General features: G+C 51.5%; 1 protein-coding gene across 1 annotated transcript in view; it reads left to right on the forward strand.

Moving 5' to 3' along the window:
• SDK1 (sidekick cell adhesion molecule 1) overlaps window positions 1-17,206 on the forward strand; it is an 858,579-nt gene that overhangs the window by 720,673 nt on the left and 120,700 nt on the right. Inside the window, 1 exon segment of the mRNA XM_045541236.1 lies at window positions 15,963-16,072. Within this exon segment, the coding sequence (XP_045397192.1) occupies window positions 15,963-16,072 (110 nt within the window).

Below are 17,206 nucleotides of genomic sequence, written 5' to 3' on the forward strand. Positions count from 1 at the left end.
TTTGAATTTCAGTGGCATATCTTTTCATTGTAAACAGCTCTATTAGATACGTCTTCAGATCTGCCACTTTTTTTATGAACAATGGCTTATTCTGTACTCATTCTTTCAATTTATTCTTTTATGTCTTTTGAATAATTTTTGTGCATTTATTTTTCAGTCTCTGTCCTTAATCTCTTTGACATACTAATGTTTAAATCTCTGCCAGGTATTTTATAATCATGTTTTATGTTTTCTTTCTCTAGGCATCCCAAACCAAAAAGAGGGCAGGCCTAGGATTGTGAGTTTTTCAGATTGTGTTTTTTCTGTCTTCCCCCTGCTCCAACCCAGAGCTCAGGCCGAGGGAGGGAGGCAAGCTGACCCCCGTGCTTGTGTGTGGGTGTGTGCTAGTGCCCCTTTCAGTGAGGTGCAGTTCTTCTTGGTCTCAGTCTTGTTTGGAGAGTGTGAGGGAGTTAGGTCCTCCTCATGTCTCCACTGGGCGAATGCGCCGGGCGCCACTTCTGTGTCACTAACCCCTCTTCCCTTGGTTACTGTGAGTGATCCCACCCAGAGCAGCTGCAGGGTCACTGCCCACTCATGTGTGGCCCCTGTATACTCACCTTGCTGCCTTGAGCACTCCGCTGTGCCTTTCAGAAGATGTCTGTCATACTCTATCAGCGTGTCTCAGGGTTTTGGAGTGAGAGACGTTTTAGATGATTTAGTCTGCCCCATTGGCAGAACTGGAAGTCCCTTAGAAGTATTCTTTCTGAGATATTTAAAGTTAGCTTCACGAGTCTACACATTCTGGTAGTGGGCAGATGGTCGAAATTTCAAAATCAAAAGATCATCTGTTTTTCCTAAAGCTCGTTACCTGAACCATTTGTGTTTCAATATTCCTAGAGAGGAAACGTTCATCTGTAAAAAGACACTGAGTTCCAAACACAAGAAGGTAAGGATTATAGACTTATCTCTGGGCTTTTAATGGCAAGAGGAGAAGTAGAAGATAAGTTATTGAGCATTTCACCCCTCAGTGTTGGGACCCTGAGCTGGTGCCGTAGCAGAGTGGAGCACGCATGTAGCTGTCACGTGGCTCTTCCTATTGGATCTTTGTGTCCCATGAAAGACACGGCTTCTCTCTTCAAACACCTGGATTGAATGCACCAGCAGGCTGCTACCCTGGTTTTATGTTGTACTAATTCATTCTCTTTTGGTTGGATGAGCTGATCTGGTTTTCAATAAGGTACTAAATTATCCCAAGACAATCTCATGATCTGACATGGCAGAGGTTAGAATGAATAGCCATTTGTTGGCCAAACCAATCCTGCTTTTATTTGAGACCCATTCCTCCTAACCTGGAAGGCACGTTATAGCAGGGTTGAGTGGATGGCCAGCTCTTTCGACAGCTTCACCGGCACTTCCCTGCTAGGCTGGTGTCGATAAAGACCAGTGTTCTCTTTTCCACAGACTTAAGCAGAATACACTCTGGCCCACCCACACTGTCACCTGATGCCTTGTGGCTCCATCCAGGGCAAGAACAACTCAGCAGCCCCGTCACCATTCTCAGCACAGGACTCTGGCCACACGATCTTTCGAGGCGCTTGGTCCTGCCTCACCCCACATGCCACCTCCCAGGCCTTCATCACGTTTCCCGGATAATCCTCTGACTCAGCCCTAGGAAAGACGCCACCAACATGTGGTGCTCAGAACGAAACCGGTAATGTGAAAACAAACAGCACAGGCTGTGGGGTCGGAGGACAAGTCCTTGGATCTCAGCTTTGCCGCTTCCTAGCTCAGGTTCTTTAGCCGTAAGACGTGAATAGTAATACCTGTCTCGCAGGGCCGCTGAGAGAATCAGAGTGCTGTGTTATGTTTATTTCTCTAAGATATTCATGCTTCTGCTTTCTTCAGGGCTTGAGGTACTTCACAGACTAATCTCCTCTGAGAAAACTGCCCAGGCCTCAGGGCAGCCTGGGCTGTCCCCGGCTTCCTTGGTCCTGTCCATGTTCCCTTGTCCTCTGTGAAGCCTGGCTCTGGTTCACCCCAGCTCCTTCTCTGACAGTGCGTCCCTGGGCTCCTTGGTCCAGGCAGGCTCCAGAGGTACCCACAAAGCCCAGCTTTCTGAAAGTCCAACAGTGGGGCCCTTGAGGCTCTAACTAGTATACATGAAGCCTTCTGGAACATTCCACCACTAACCCACTTTGAATGGGATGCCAGGCTTTCTCTACTGTAGGGAGATTCCAGTGTTCTCTCTCCCTGCCTCTCATTCCGGAAGTGGTTGTTGACACCTGCTCTGTGCCTGGTGCTGGCTGGAATTTGGTGAGGAGCTGGACTCAGGGGCACGTGGTCCAGAGGAGAGGTCAGCCATTCAGCAGTTAGTCCTGAGAAACCCAGGAAGATGGTTTGAGAGAGGTAGAGAGGTTTGCTCGGGTGCCAGGAGAACACTGGGAAGGCGTAGCTGAACCCGTGGGTGGTCGTGGAGCCCCCGTGAAGGAAGTGACACCGAGCCAGGTCTCGAGGCCCCGGGAACATGAGCCCAGGCAGAGAGCAGCAGAGTGGCCTTCCGGAGGCCGGGATTGAAGGGCTCCTGCCCAAACACTTGCTCACGTGTCTTCCCTTTGACCCACTTTTCAATTATACCTTCTTGGCAGAGAGGTTTCCTTTAAATTCGAACCATTTTTTAAAGTGCACCAAGAAGGTTTTATCACTTAGAGTTACCTCCAGTGAATTATGGAATGAAAGATCCTAATCATTGGAGGAGCCTGTTGAAAGGCCCTGTAATAAGTTGATGCTCAGATGTAGGTTAAAAAAAAAAAACAGCAATTTTTATAGGTGTTTCTGGTTCAGTAATGCTTTGCTTAATTAGTAACCTTTGACTGTAGAGTGAGCAAAACATCCCTTCCCACATTTTTATGGCATACCATAAACGGGGGAATGCAAATGTTACGTGTTTTCATTTGCTGCTCCCGGTGCCTGCTCCGTTACCTCTGTAAACCCCTGCCGTTCGCAGCCGTTTGCTGGGCTCTAATAGCCAAAATAACATCTCGTCTCCTCAAAAGGCTGCTTTGAGCAGAGTTTTCTGTAATGAAGATGCTAGTGGTAACACTCTGGGTACAGCTAAAACAGTTTTCATTCTGAAAATGGAAAGCAAAAAAAAAAAAAAAAAAAAGCCCACTTAGTGCTTATTTGTGCATAATAGTAGCCATTTTCTTAGAAGAAACTGTTGCAGAGAGTGTTATGGGCTAATAAAATAAAGCTCCAGTCTGTTTAGTGCTGGTCTCTCGGTAACTAAAGAGTAGTGGAGATGGAGCAGGCGGGTGCCCGGGAGCCCCCAGGTAGGACACTCACCGATGCCGAGGTGGCCCGGCATGTTGGCAGCGGTGTCGTTAGGAATGACGCATTCCTCGGCGAAGTCAGGGCACAGGTACCACTGTCTGTCTCCTGAGTGTGCTGGGTGCGGGGGACTGCGTCTCGGCTGACGGATGAAGGCCACGGGCTTTGTTTCATTTTTCTGTTTGCTGATGCACTCGCCTGGGAGGACATCGTCCAGGATCTGTGGGGCTTTCTGTTTCTCTAACGTGCCCTTGATCCAAAGCCTTTTGCAATAAATTTCTCCTAGAGGTGAATTCTAGGGAAAATGTTGTCTCTGCAGATGAGCACGTCTATTATACTTTCTCTTGTCAGAAGTGAAGCCCACACAACCCAGGGTAGCCCCCTTTTGCCTGGGCGGCCAGGGGTTTTAAAGCCAAATGTGTTGCCCGAGAATTCCGGATGGGGGCTCCTGTCTGCTCCCTTGCACTGGACGTGCTCCGCCCCCTCCTCATCCAGGCCCGCGTGCTCGCACCTGCTGTGCTCTGGTCCCGTGCTGGACCCTGTGGCCTCGGAGGCCAGTGAGAAGCAGCCCCCGCCTCCAAGGCACTCGGGAAGAAACCAGACAGGAGAGCGCATGGCAGTGGCTCTGCCCCAGAGGGAAGCGAAGGGCGCAGGCTGGAGGTTTCATGCGTGAAGACCTTCCTTGTGCAGATGGGAGGTGCGGACAATAGGGAGCTGTCCTGAAATGTTGCTCTAACGTGTCCACTTTCCCGTGTATGTATTTTCTGTAATTTTTTTCTCCCTGCGAGAGCCCGTAGGAGTGTTAAGGATAGCAAATGGGGCAATGTTGAGGTTCGGAAATGCCCAGGGCTCCATAGAATACAATGCTCAGATCCCCTTGATCTGCCGCCTGTATTTCCCTAGTTCCGTTGGGCACTGGGCATGGCTGCTTTCTGGGCAGAACACCAGGGCATCATGAACCCTCTGTAAGCCTCAGTTTCTTCATCCTAAGATTGGGAAACTAGTATTGCATTTAAAGCTTGAGCCTGGGACTGGCATATATTAGGCACTTCATAAATGGAAGTTCATAATAAAAATAATAAAGTCAAGGCAAGCAAGCATTTGGCCTCCCAGAAGGCTGCTTGTGACTCTATGGGCTTGGGAGGAAAGAGCATGTTCTGGGGCTCAGCCCTGCGCTCACTCCCAGAGAGAGGCCTGTGGAGACAGTGCCAGCTAAGCCGTAGGAAACACCCAGAACAGCAGGCCCCAGCCTGCGGGTGGCTTGGTCCACCAGGCATGATCAGTGCCAGCAGGAGCTGAGAATGGGAGGCAGGGCGCACTGACGTCTCTGTGGTCAGAGAATGGGGTGGCTGGGTCCCCTGTGAGTGGAAGGATTTGTAGCCCAGGAAGAGATCCGTGGTCCTGGGGCCAGAAACCAGCCTGGACTTGAACACCCAGAGTATTAGTGGAGAGTCAAGCTGATGGTACTTCCAGTGCATTCAGACAGAACCACAAAATCCCACAGCTTGAAAAATGTCAAATCTAGCAATCTCCTGTCTCCTTTTCCCAGTAGAAATTAACTTCAGAAATGACCAGGGGCTTCCCAAGCAGCACGCGGAGCTCCCAGGCTTCACGTGGCCTAGAGGGTGGGGCCGGCCCGTCTCTGCAAAAGGATCTGCCTGCTCGTGCCCCAGCCCCCCTCGCGGCAAGCACAAGGCCGGCAGCACAGCCTGGGCTGGCTCTAGATGGGCTCACCTGGTCTGCGAAGCAGACGACTCCAGCAGGGCCACGGGGCTCTCTCATTGCTCCGTTTCGTCTGTATTTATCTGTTAGGTGGCTATTGTCTTTGTCCTCCCAGGAACACAGCTTGGTGAGAGCAGGGACTTTGTCCGCCCAGTGTGGGATCTCGCCTGGGCACCTAGAACAGGGCCTGGCGCATAGAAGGAAGGTTCAGGAAATGCCTGTGAACAGGTGTGTGGGTCATTGCACAAATGTCAGCTGGGTCAGAGACAGCCCAACCTGCTGAAGGCGGAGTTCCCATCCTTTAAAAGCAGCCCTTTGTTTTACTTAACTGTCCACTTGGCTACCTATCATCTCCGAAGGGGAAAGGAAATTCTAGTGTGTTCCATCTCCTTCAGGTTCATCAGCCATGTGTTTTTATCTCATCACTTCAACTTCACTGGAGTTGAGGGTTTCTAATCACTAATTTTATATCTCCCCCTTTCCTCGTTACGGGTGGACTTGAGGGCTGTTTGTGGCCCTTTTGATAAATATCTGTCAGCATTTGGATTGTAACAACCCCTGGCTATGGTTGAATTTCTTTTTCATAATAGGAAGAAAAAGAGTGACATTATTTTTGAACAGCCTGTCGCGTATGCATAGGAGAGCTGTCATCGGCTCTAATGGCTCCTTCAATAATAATGCGGTCATCTGGGTAAATTTGCCGAGACGGGCTTTGTCTTTTGTTCTGGTGTAATGTCTCTGCCTAGGCATTTAGGTACTGTGGAGACAGGTGACAATGAAATACATACTCAGACATTTCAAAATGTTTATTGGTTGTTTGATTGTCCATAATAACACCCTTAGAATGACTTTTCCCTCAGATTTCTCGGCCAGCATAGGAAATCTGTACCCGACGAAAGGTTGAAAGTGGCCTTTTGTTCATTAGTCTATGAGGTCCGTTTACGTTCTATAATGGGACTTTTAGAACCACCACAGGAGAAGAAAATACTGCAGCATAAGTGACAACTCCAGCAGGACTAAAGGAAATGTTTTAGTACAAATGTCATTTTCGAGAAATGGAGGTCAATGTATATATAAATCACAACTGTCAAACCAAATTAAATCTTATGCGAGTAAAATTTTCCTGTTCTGTTTGAGGACTGCTCTATGCTGTAATTCTTGCATCCTAATTCTCTCAGCGGATTTTTAGATTTGCCTGTATGTTTCATTTTGCCGGTCATTAGGTTTTATATTTGTTTTATTCGTTCATCCATTCCTCCACCAAACAGTTATTAAGCACCTACTGTTTTATAGGTTTCATTGTTTCAGGTATCATGCTATATACTATATTACTAAGGTGAAAACTTTTTACTTTCTCCCTCCAGGGACTCATAATTTTGGGGGAGCGAATGTGGGAAGGAGGATTGAGAGGTGGTCTGGTGTTTGGTACGAATGAGACTGAGAATTGTCATAATGAATTGTTGCTAAGAGATTATAGGAGAGCAAGTGAGTGACGAAGGTAATCAAGGAAGGTTCCAGGTAGGAGGTGGAATTTAAGGTGGCCCTTGAAGGGTAAACAGTATTTCCACGGGAAGAGAACATTCCAAGTAGGGAGAATAGAGGAATGAAAGGCTTAGAGTTAGGAAATGCAGAGCACCTATTTTAAAATGTAGAATTTTTATTCAGGTATGGTGAGGCCTACAGATCAGGAGCCAAACGTTGTTGAAGAGACAGCTCATTACTCACAGATCCCAAGAGGAGGGGGCACAGCACACCAGGGGGGCATACGTCGAGTGTGGGGTCCTGGGGTAGGAGCTTTTGTGGCTTCTGAGGGAAGAAATGGGCAAGGCAGGTGAGGCAGGCTTAGCACTGGTCTCTGTCCCTCATTCACCTATGTCCCTAGCTGCCTGGCACCTGGCCCTGGGTGATTAGGGCAGGGGATGATGGCCTGGAGTGTGAGAGCCCCGAGAGGAGCTGGCTGGTAGGTGGGCTTCAGATATGAAAGGTGCCCCAACGGGCAAGTTGTTTGCTGTCTCAGGAGTTGGCTAACCTGGGAGGGGTGGTCCGTCCAGGGCCAGCAAGGCCCAGATGTGCAAGCACCAAGCACAGCACCGGGGAGACGTGGCTGATGCACCAGTGGGAAGGCCCAGAGGCCACATAGGAGGGCACGAGTGAGCGGGACGTGATGGGCAAGGCCGGGGGGAAGCAGAGCCTGCGTGGAAGGCGGCGAGTTCTGCACTGGGGGCTGGCTTGTTTCTGCCTGAAAATGCCCAGGAGAAACTGCAGCTCTTGTCACCAAGCAGGATGCCATGTGCCAGTCTTCCAGGCTGTCCTCTCCCCTCGCCCCATCTGGATCTCCTAATAGCCCTTTGGGGTCACCTTTGTTGTCCTTGCTGTACAGACAAGGCCAAGGTGTTGAGCATCTCGTGGGCACCAGCCTGGCCTGGTGTGTTTTGCTGCAGAGCCGAAGCCACTCCCCTGGGTCCCCTTCATGCATGACGGAGCACAAAATCCTACCGCAGGGCACAGGGGACATTGGCATCCCATTGTCCTTGAGGGGGGTTGTGTCTAATGGGAGAGACAGGACAGATACAACACATGTGACAGGCGCAGGGGAAGCCAGTGCGTATGAGAGATGAACAGGAGCCAGGAGCCGAGAAGGCCTGGGGAGGCCGTGGGGATGGGGGGCTGGGACTGCTCCCAGACTGCTTGGTGCCTGAGGCTTCCAGCACAGGGACAGTCGTGGGGGCACAGAGGTGGCCCTCGGAGAAGCCTCTTCATGGGGTGGGCCTTTGGAAGAACGGGTTCTGCGAGGGAGGCATGGGGTGGGGGTGGGAAGGCGGTTTCAGGGGGCCACGTTTGGGGAATGTGAACAAATGGGCCAGACTGGAAGGAGCATGGGGGAGAGAAGGCAGGTGCTGTGGGGTGCGTATCTGGACCCCCAGGTCCCTGCATTGAAACCCCCACCCCTAAGGTGATGGTATTAGGTCAGAGGGGGGATTAGGGCCCTTGTGAAAGGAACCTCAGAGAGCGCCCTCACTCCCCGCCACTCAGAAGCTGGCCCTGGTTGGACTTCCAGCCTCCAGAACTGCAAGAAAACGAGCTGCTGCTGCTGTTTGTGAGCTACACAGTCTGGGGCACTTTGTCCCAGCAGCCTGGTGAGGAATGCTGGAAGACGACAGTGGAGGTTGGATTGGATGAGACGCGGGCAGCCCGGGCCAGCCAAGGAGGCTGGACTCAACTCTGTCCAGCCCGGGACGTCCTGAGATCCGTGCTGCAGGGGCAGTCCTCGGGCTGCACCATGTCAAGGAGGGAGTCCGACGCATAGAGATACGATGGGGCACTGTGGGACCTGTGGTTTTCAAACTGTCCATCAGTGAAGCTGTCCTGCCTGGGCCAGTGGCTGCCACATGGACCTGGGAGACCAACAGCCAGGCAGCCCTGACCCTCTGGTTTGTCCTAAGGTAGCAAGGACGATAGTGTTCTTCTTAAAAATTCACTGAGCTAGATTGTCAAAATAGTTGAAGCAAAAGTCAGGAGCTGCTAACCCAAGGTCCTGCCACTGAGACTGAGCAAACGTGAGAGTGGTGTGGAGTCCTCACCGCACAGCAGCTGCGCTCACAAGCGCGGAGAGAGAAGCAGCATCGACCCTGGATGCTGGAGGGGACAGCGGAGAGGTCCTGTGCTGTCAGGACCAGATGTGTGGCCTCCAGAGACACAGCTATCTTGGGAGGAAGATGACTTGTTCTGGGCTGGGCTGCCGAGTTTCGAGTGCTAGTGGAGAGATGTCTAGAACCGGGAAATGTCCACCCTGCGGTCAGCAGGAAGGCAGGCTGTGGAGGGGCAGGGAAAGCCATGCGGAAGGAGGCCGTTGCCGAGGGGTTGAGGGCAGACTAGGGGGGAGACTTTATTTTAGGGCTGCTGGGGACAGAGGAGGAGCCAGAGAAAAACAGTCAGGGGCACAGGAGAAGCAGAGAACCCGCCTCAGAGGAGCCCGGAGAGCAGAGCTGAGCATGGAAGGAACGTGGTCGGATGGAAACCCAGACGGTCATTTCTCAGCCCTTCCGCTTCTACAGACAGAAAGAATAGTTAGAAACCACCTGGAAAGACAGTAGCTGGGAGGGCAGGGCTGGGGAATCTGGTGTGGGGCTGTTTGGAAGCATGAAACCTCCTCGGGAGCTGAGATGGATCGAGTGCTGAGAAGAATCCGCTCAGCAACCCTCAGGTTCGCAGACTCTTGGACTCGTGTGGGGAACTGGCCTTTGGGCCTCCCGCAGGCCTCAAGGCCCTTCCTGGTTGTGCTGCGAGCACGTTTGCCAGAAGCCCCCATCTGTCCCGCTGCCTCTGCCCTCTCCAGCTGCCTCCTTTGGGGAAGCTGCATTTGGCTGTGGCACACGGGATCGCGGCTCAGAACAAGAGGGTACTCGGTGTCTGTGCATCTTGCTAGATGTGCAAGTTTTCCTGCTGACACCAGAGTTTCAGCCAAGCGGGGTGCACTTGGCTTGGCGAGTTTCCATGAAAGGAGTTTGGGAGCATCTGTTTTTGCCTCTTCTTAGCTCAGGATGAAAGGAGAGCTGCTTCCTCACCCTGCCTCCCCGCTCGCAGCTGCTGCTCTGTGTGCTTCCTCCCCATTTGCAGAATTACCTTTTGGACGAGGTTAATGACCGTCCTCTAAGTGGCCATTGACCCCTGGCCTCTGGGTGCTGAGCTCATCATGGCCACGGAGCCTCCTGGCGGGAGCGTTCGAGGTCCTGCCCAGCCCACCCGGTCTCCGCCAGACTTCCCGGAGGCTGGACCTGGTGCACACGACTCGCCCGGCAGACAAACAGGCCCAGGCTGCTGGCCGCTGGTGCCAAACGCAGGCCAGGGGAGGAGTGGGCAGGCAGGGGCCCTCGCGGGGGGGCACGGTGGAGCTGTAGCCGCTCCAGTGGCGTTGCAGACAGCGTGCTGTTAATGGGTCTGGAGAACTGCCCCCTGCGAAGTGGCATTTCAGATGTGTGGCATTTCTGCTTTTGTAATAAGTATTGTGAAGTGCTGTTTGCTAGCTTTAAAAGAAGAAGTTAAAAAAATGAAGAAAAAAAAAAAAAAGCCCTTCAAAAATCCCAGCTTCCCCATGGAGCTTTGATTTGTTTTATCTGTAAAGAACTCTGCCTCACTCCACGGCCGGCACATTGTTAGTGCGCAGCCGGTTCCGTCTGGAACACTCTGTCGTGACAGCCTTGAAATCTGACTGGAGAGCCAGAGGAGCCCAGCGAGGGTTAAAGAACTCCCGTTCCTCACTGAAAAGAATCCTGGTCTCTTTGGATAAAAATGTAAACCTTTTATTATAGACATTTAAGTGTTACCGCCAGAGGTCTATAAGTAAAGTTACATTTTTGGTGATAATTTGCATTTGGAGCTCCATGTGAAACAACCCATTTTCCATACTGATTTTCAAATCACTCACACGTTCATTTGTGTATCCGTTCGTGTGTGAGACGGGGCTGAGCACCAGATTTAGGCTAGAGGCTGGCAGAGATGCAGGAGGTACAGGGCTGAGTCAGACCCTGTATGTGCCTCAGCGGTGGTCTACAGGTGGGCAGTAGTGATAGCACCGCATGGCAAGACGGCTCAGAAATGGAGGAGAAGGAGCACTGTGTGTGTTTGGTGGCATATTGGAGCAGGGCTTGGCAAACTTTTTCTGAACAGAGCCAGATAGTAAGTACTTGAGGCTTTCAGGCCAAATGGTCTGTAACAACCGTACAGCTCTGCTGTGGACGCGTGAAAGTAGCCAGCAGCAATGCCCAAGTCAAGGGCTATGTTCCAATAAAACTTTATTTACAAAAACAGGAAGGGGTCCACATTTGGCCCAAGGGCCAGAGTTTGCTGCCGGTAGTACCTCATTGAATAAGCCTGCCTAAGTGTCATTTGCCGTAAGGGATATAATTGTGTTTGACTTACTGTTTGTTGATTTGGCCCAGATGCTTTGAAGTTAGATGCTAGAATATCTTGTAGAAGATTGAAAGTTGCAAAGCCAGAGGTTATGGTTGTGTTGTTCTTATAATCCGTTTTATTTCTAATTTTTCAACCTATTTAAGCATTCCTTCTTTCATTGACTCCACAATACTTTGACTCTTACATTTTCCCCTGAATCAGTTTTATCATCCTATTGGTTTCCCTCGTTAATAAGCAAAATGAATCTTTGACACCTACTGTGTATTTGTTTGAGTTTTTAAATGAATGGTTTGACTAATAAGCTCAGCACTGTGTCTGGTAAGTAGAAGATGCTGTGGGAGCACAGAACGAGGACAGCAGGTTCTGACACCCCGGTTGGAGGAGTGGGGGGAAAGGGGAATGTAGTTCCTGAGGCTTCCGGAGGCCCAGATGCTCCCTGGATTCCAGAGGAGCTTGCCAGTTGCACAGAGAAGGGGCAGACGGAGCAGACACACACTGAGAGGAGAGAGCGTGTGCGAGGTGCAGGTGTTTAAGCTGCCTGCTGCCCTCAGCTAATGACACACTGGGGTTGGGAGGGAACGTGCAGGCAGAGCCAAGTGGGGACACGTGACACCACCTCGGCTCTCTGGTGATTGGCACCCATTCAAATCATATCTTTCAAAAAGAGAGGCCCAAGGCTGGGCACAGTGGCTCACACCTGTAATCCTAGCACTCTGGGAGGCCGAGGTGGGCGGATCATTTGAGCTCAGGAGTTTGAGACCATCCTGAGCAAGAGCGAGACCCTGTCTCTACTAAAAATAGAAAGAAATTAGCTGGACAACTAAAAATATATAGAAAAATTAGCTGGGCATGGTGGCACATGCCTATAGTCCCAGCTGCTCGGGAGGCTGAGGCAGAAGGATGGCTTGAGCCCAGGAGTTTGAGGTTGCTCTGAGCTATGCCGACGCCACGGCACTCTAGCCCAGGCAACAGAGTGAGACTCTGTCTCAAGGAAAAAAAAGAAGGGCTGGGAAGTTTGACCTTGGCTGCCAGCCTCAGTCCTTCTCTGTTGTCATCATACACTGGGTCCCAGCCCTGGAACTCGGCTCTACTCAGCAAAACAAAAGCCCTGGAGTTACCGGATGTTCCCTTCTTAGGGGCAGTTTAGGGGTCACCTATTGGAGAATGGCAGCGGGGCCTTGGGACCCTGCAAGGGAAGCCCTCTCTCCTCAGAGACACTCCTGTGCAGGGGGAGGACTGGGTAGAGATTCATTTCCTGCTAGCCCCTCGGGTCCTAGCTGTGTAACCGTTTCCCAGGACCTCGGCTGGTGGCGCTGTAGGCCCTGGGGCTCTCTGAGAAGCAGGATGAGCGTGGTCCCCTCTTGGTGTACTTGTTCCTCACCCTCCTGCTCCTGCAGCACCCACAAGGCTTCTCTTTCCTCTGGGCAGTGTCTCAAGTCTTGCCACGTCCCTTCCATTCCTTTCAGTCGTGTGGCTACAACGACCTTGAATCCCAGAGCTGCTGCCCTGACGCTGCCCATCCTGCAGTGGCCGCTGTGGCCAAGGGCACATCCCACGCTCAGTGCCTGGACAGGCCGAAGGTGTCCACAGGGCCGGGGAGCACCCGGGCAGACACATGCACACAAGCCGGCACCAAGGCCAGAGCAGGACAGCAGGGCATGAGGCAGAGCCCCTGACTGCAGGACCCAGTGTCCCTTGGCCTTGTTTATTTCTCCCTCGGGGAGCTCAGAACAGGCATCCAAGGTGGGAAGGCCGGGGTAGGGGACAAACAAATGGAAAAAGAAAGGAGGCTCTTTGCAAAGGTGAATGAGTGTCTGTATTTCCGCCTTGGGGAATAAATGGAACCGCCAGGCATGTCTCCCCCCCACACGGGGGCAGATGGGGCAAGGAGGTGGGAGGTGCCCGGCCAGCCCCTTGCAGAGCCGTGCACAGCACCCTGACTGCCGGCTCTGTCATTAGCTCTTAAACATGGAATTGAGTGATCAGTAAAAGGTCTCGAGTTGACTGGCCTAAACTTTAAGTCACCTCTTTTTCTTTCTTCTTTCCTTACTTTTTTGTAAACTTATTTTCCACCAAATAGCCCAGCACTTTGGTTTAACATGCAGATTCATCTCACTAAGAAGTGCCCGTCTAAGTCACCTGGGCCTCTGAACCACTGAACCATGCTGTGGGGCCCACATTCTACACTCAGTAAAATTCAACCGAATTTGGCAGAATTCTGACTTGAAGGAATTCATAAATTTCATTAGCAATTCATTGAAAGGTAGGAGGTGAGCTGGGAAAACGAGGAGCTCAGCACACCCGTCCCCCCAGCCTCTGTCCCAGCTGCTGGCCATCTCCCCTCCTCCCCTCCCCGGGGAGCCTGAGCTGCTGTGCGTCCTCACCCCACACCCCACACCCCACACCCCACACCCGCTGCTCTGTGTTTTCGCTCCATCTGGAGGCCTCGAAGGCATTGTGGGCTGTGCTGAGCTGTGACCTTGAACAAGTCACTCTTTTCTGGACCTCGGCTTCCTAGAGTGGACAGTGGGCTGGGTGATTTCTTGCAGCTCTGTGGCTCATCTGTTAGCTCCCTCTTCTACCGACTGTAGATAAACACCGAGTATCTCCCCTGTGCTAAACAGGATGCTGCGGCGGGGCTTTCTGGTGGACGTCCCCTGGCTCATCCTCTGTTTGCCCACCGGGGTTGGATGGCCCCAGGCCACGTTCTGCGTGGGGCAGTCTCCTGGTCCTTCCCTCCTCACAGACACGATGAAGGAGGCAGGCAGCAGCAGGACAGGGCCTGGTCCTGTCTCGTTCTAGAGCTTGTCCCCCCAGGTTAGTGTAGACTCTTCCCTTCTCCAGGAGTAGTATTCTGCATAACCTTAATCTATCTACTAAACCTTGTTTTCCGTGTCTCTGAAGTGAGGATTGAGGACTTTGGTGACTATTGCGGTGCTGAGAACCGGCCCACTTTGGCACCATCCCCCTTCCTCCTCCAGCTGTGCAAACTGCGGTCTCTTCCTAATGACACTGCCCCACTTTCAACTGCCTTGCTGCTTTGCTGACTTCTGGACTACTCATTGTCTACTCTGACCTCCAGATCTTTTTCCACCTGCTGTTTTTGGCCAGTCAGCCTACATTTTTATTTTAATGTTTCTTTTCCAAGTGAGGTGAAATTCACATAACATAAAATTAACCATTTAAAGTGTACAATTCACAAGTTAGCAGATTCACAATTTTGTGCAGCCACCCCCATCTAGTTCCAAAACATTTTCATCCCCACAAAAGAAAGCCCCATACCCAGGAAGCAGTCACTCCCCAGCCCCTGCAGCCACCAATCTGCATCCTGTCTCTGCAGACTGACCTACTCTGGTTATTTCATCAGATGGAATCGCAGTGTGTGCACTTGGAGATCTGGCTTCTTCCGCTGCGCATCACGTTTTGAGGCTCATCCATGGAGTACCGTGTGTCAGTACTTTATTCCTCTTTACAGCTGAGCAGTATTCCATTGTGTGGCTGGGCCAGAGTGTTTGTCCATTCATCCGTGGACATTTGCCTTGTTCCCGTGTTTCGGCTGTTGTGCATAGTGCACCATGAACATGTGTGTCCAGGTCTCTGTTAGCCCCCCTGGTCTCAATTCTTCCGGGTGTACCTAGGAGTGGACTTGCTGGGTCACGTGGTAACGTTTGGAAGTGCCACCCACTACTCTGATGCTTGTCCCTTAGCGTACTTGAGTTCTCTGCTTCACCTTTAGCCTGCTTTAGGAAGTCCCAACACCTGTGCTTACACAGGTATCCCCGCATCCTCCACATCCAAGGTCGTTTTGGATTCTCACGCCACCTTCCCGTGACTTGGCCACCTGACAACTTGCTGTCCTCCACAAACCTAATGAGCACCTTTCCTAGTCTGTCGTTTAAGCCAGTTATGGGGTGTTAACTGCTCAGGGCCCTGTTAGCCTGACTCACTCTGTGCTCGAAGCCTGACTTCTCTGTGTGTCCCTGGGTCCTCCAGAGCCACACAGCTACGCGGGGCCCAAGTGCACCTGTGACAGGGATGCAAGATCTACAGACAGGAGTGCCAGGGCTCTCGCGGCTGACACAAGGCTGCGGGGTCTGCCCTGTGGCTCCCGTGCTGGGCGGTCCGTGTGGCATTGGCACAGGGGTGAGGGGTGTGGTCAGCTTGGCTCGGGCAGACAGACATAGAAGCCACAGTGGGCTTTCAGGTTGCAGTGACAGCAAAGAGCAAGGCAGAGGGAGAGAGATGGCTTGGGGTCAGAGCAGGGGTCCAGGAAATGAAGTAGCCCTGAGGAGGCTGACGGCGTGGCGCTCACGGAGGGAGCAAAGTTGGCAAGAGGCGGATCGCTGGGCAGGACCCAAGGCTCGGAGGGGTAGAGCTGGGAGCTCAGAGGGCACCCTGAGGGGCCCCTGTTAGCTGACTTGGAAACGACAAGGCTGTCTGAAGGGAAGGGTTCTCCCCAGTCAGCTCTGCTCTGAAGTGGTTCCTTTAAATCGTAAAAGGCCAGGGACTGCCGGATCTGACTCCCAGGGCAGAAGCTTGGTCCTTCTTTGTGTAAGGACCTTCCTCACGCCATGGACCAGGATCAGAGCAGAAGTGGGGAGAGACAGTCCCCCTGGTCAGCGTGTGGTGAGGACACCCAGCCTGTGCCTGCAGCTCACGCTGGGATCCTGGCCAAGTCCTTCTCTCTGAGCCTCTCTCTGAGGCCTCACCTGTCAAATGGGAGGAAGGACAAGACAGTGTTGGAGGTCCTCTATGTCACTGCTGGTCTCTGAGCCCTCAGGGCTTTGTTCCCAGAGGTGCCACTCTCCAGGTCCCGCCTCCTGGGGCCCGGGTCTTGATCAGAACCCACCAGACTGATGGTGGCCATAGCAAGAGTCCACATCTCCAGGGCACAAGAGGCGGGTGTGCAGGACTCAGTGCGTCCTAGGTCTGGGATGCCCAGCCCTCTGACCACTAGGCTGGGGCACGTGGCCCATAGGGCAGCCTTGGGCCCAGCAGTCTCAGGATCTCCCTTTGCACAGGTTGGAGCCATCGGCGACGAGGAGGAATGGGTCACCCTCTACGAAGAGGAGAACGAGCCTGACGCCCAGACGCTGGAAATCCCAAACCTCACGCCCTACACTCACTACAGGTGAGCACAGCAGGTGATAAGCCACTGCAGGAGGAAGTGTTGGCATGTGGCTTCTGTCAGCAGTAACAAAACCCAGTTGAACACATGCAAATTAGAAGTTTCCAAGTAGCAATAACCATAAATCAAAACCTTAAGGAGTAGGCGAGATACACAGTTGGTTATTATTCCGAGGGAGATTATACCCAGATGATAGATTAGCAATGTTATTTACATCAATACTAGCCAGCAAATACTGTGTAGAAATGGCTCACTAGTGTATTAGGCTTAATAACCAAGAACCACAGGCGGCGGAAATGTGGCACTTTTCTTCACAAAACTCCACAATCTCTTGGGACTGTTGACACGCCGTGTGCAAACAAAGCAGATGTCCTGGGCATCTCCTCCCGCTCCCCTTCCAGGGCCCAGGAGCTGCTCGCCTCACTTATCAAGCACTTAACGTGCCTTTTAACCTTTCGCTTCTTGATCCTGAGACTGATCGGGCTGTAAATCCTTGGCCTTAACAAAGGGTAGAGCGATCACGAGCCGTTAGCGACGTTACGGCTTCCCGTAAGGCCGTTGAGGGAGATGAAATTTCCAGTTATCACCAGATGTTGAGTTGGATAATGTCATTATTCTGCCAGGACAGATACATTTCATAAGACTGGGGAATGAAAGAGTAAGAATTACTAATACAGGGAGTAAGAGGTGAAATTACATCTTTGTGAAGAACATTTTTTTCATACAAAAACCAAAGTTAGCTTTTTTTTTTAAAAAACCTAATGAGAAAGTGGTTAGCTTCTATTCATTTTAACATCCTTCCTAAGATTAGAGCAGACAGATCAAGGCACAATGCACTGGTTTTTAAAGAAAAACGTTTAGCTTAAAATGAGCTGTTGGGATCCAAAACTTACCATGTGAAATTAGCTGCAACTCTATAATTATTTCAAAGATCAGGAACTGCAATTAGAGATCAATGTCCCTGTCTTAAATTCAGGTACATTTAGGGAAACTCTATAATAACTATGTGTGTGCCTGTGTGCTTAGGATTTTTCTTGTATGTAAATTGAATTCAAATAATTATATATAAATAAAGAGACAGATCTGAAAGTGTTACCATAGACTCTAAAGAACATCTGATTCCACCTCGTTTCATAG

This window comes from Lemur catta, chromosome 2, assembly GCF_020740605.2.
Source record: "Lemur catta isolate mLemCat1 chromosome 2, mLemCat1.pri, whole genome shotgun sequence".
NCBI classification, from domain to species: Eukaryota; Metazoa; Chordata; class Mammalia; order Primates; family Lemuridae; genus Lemur; species Lemur catta.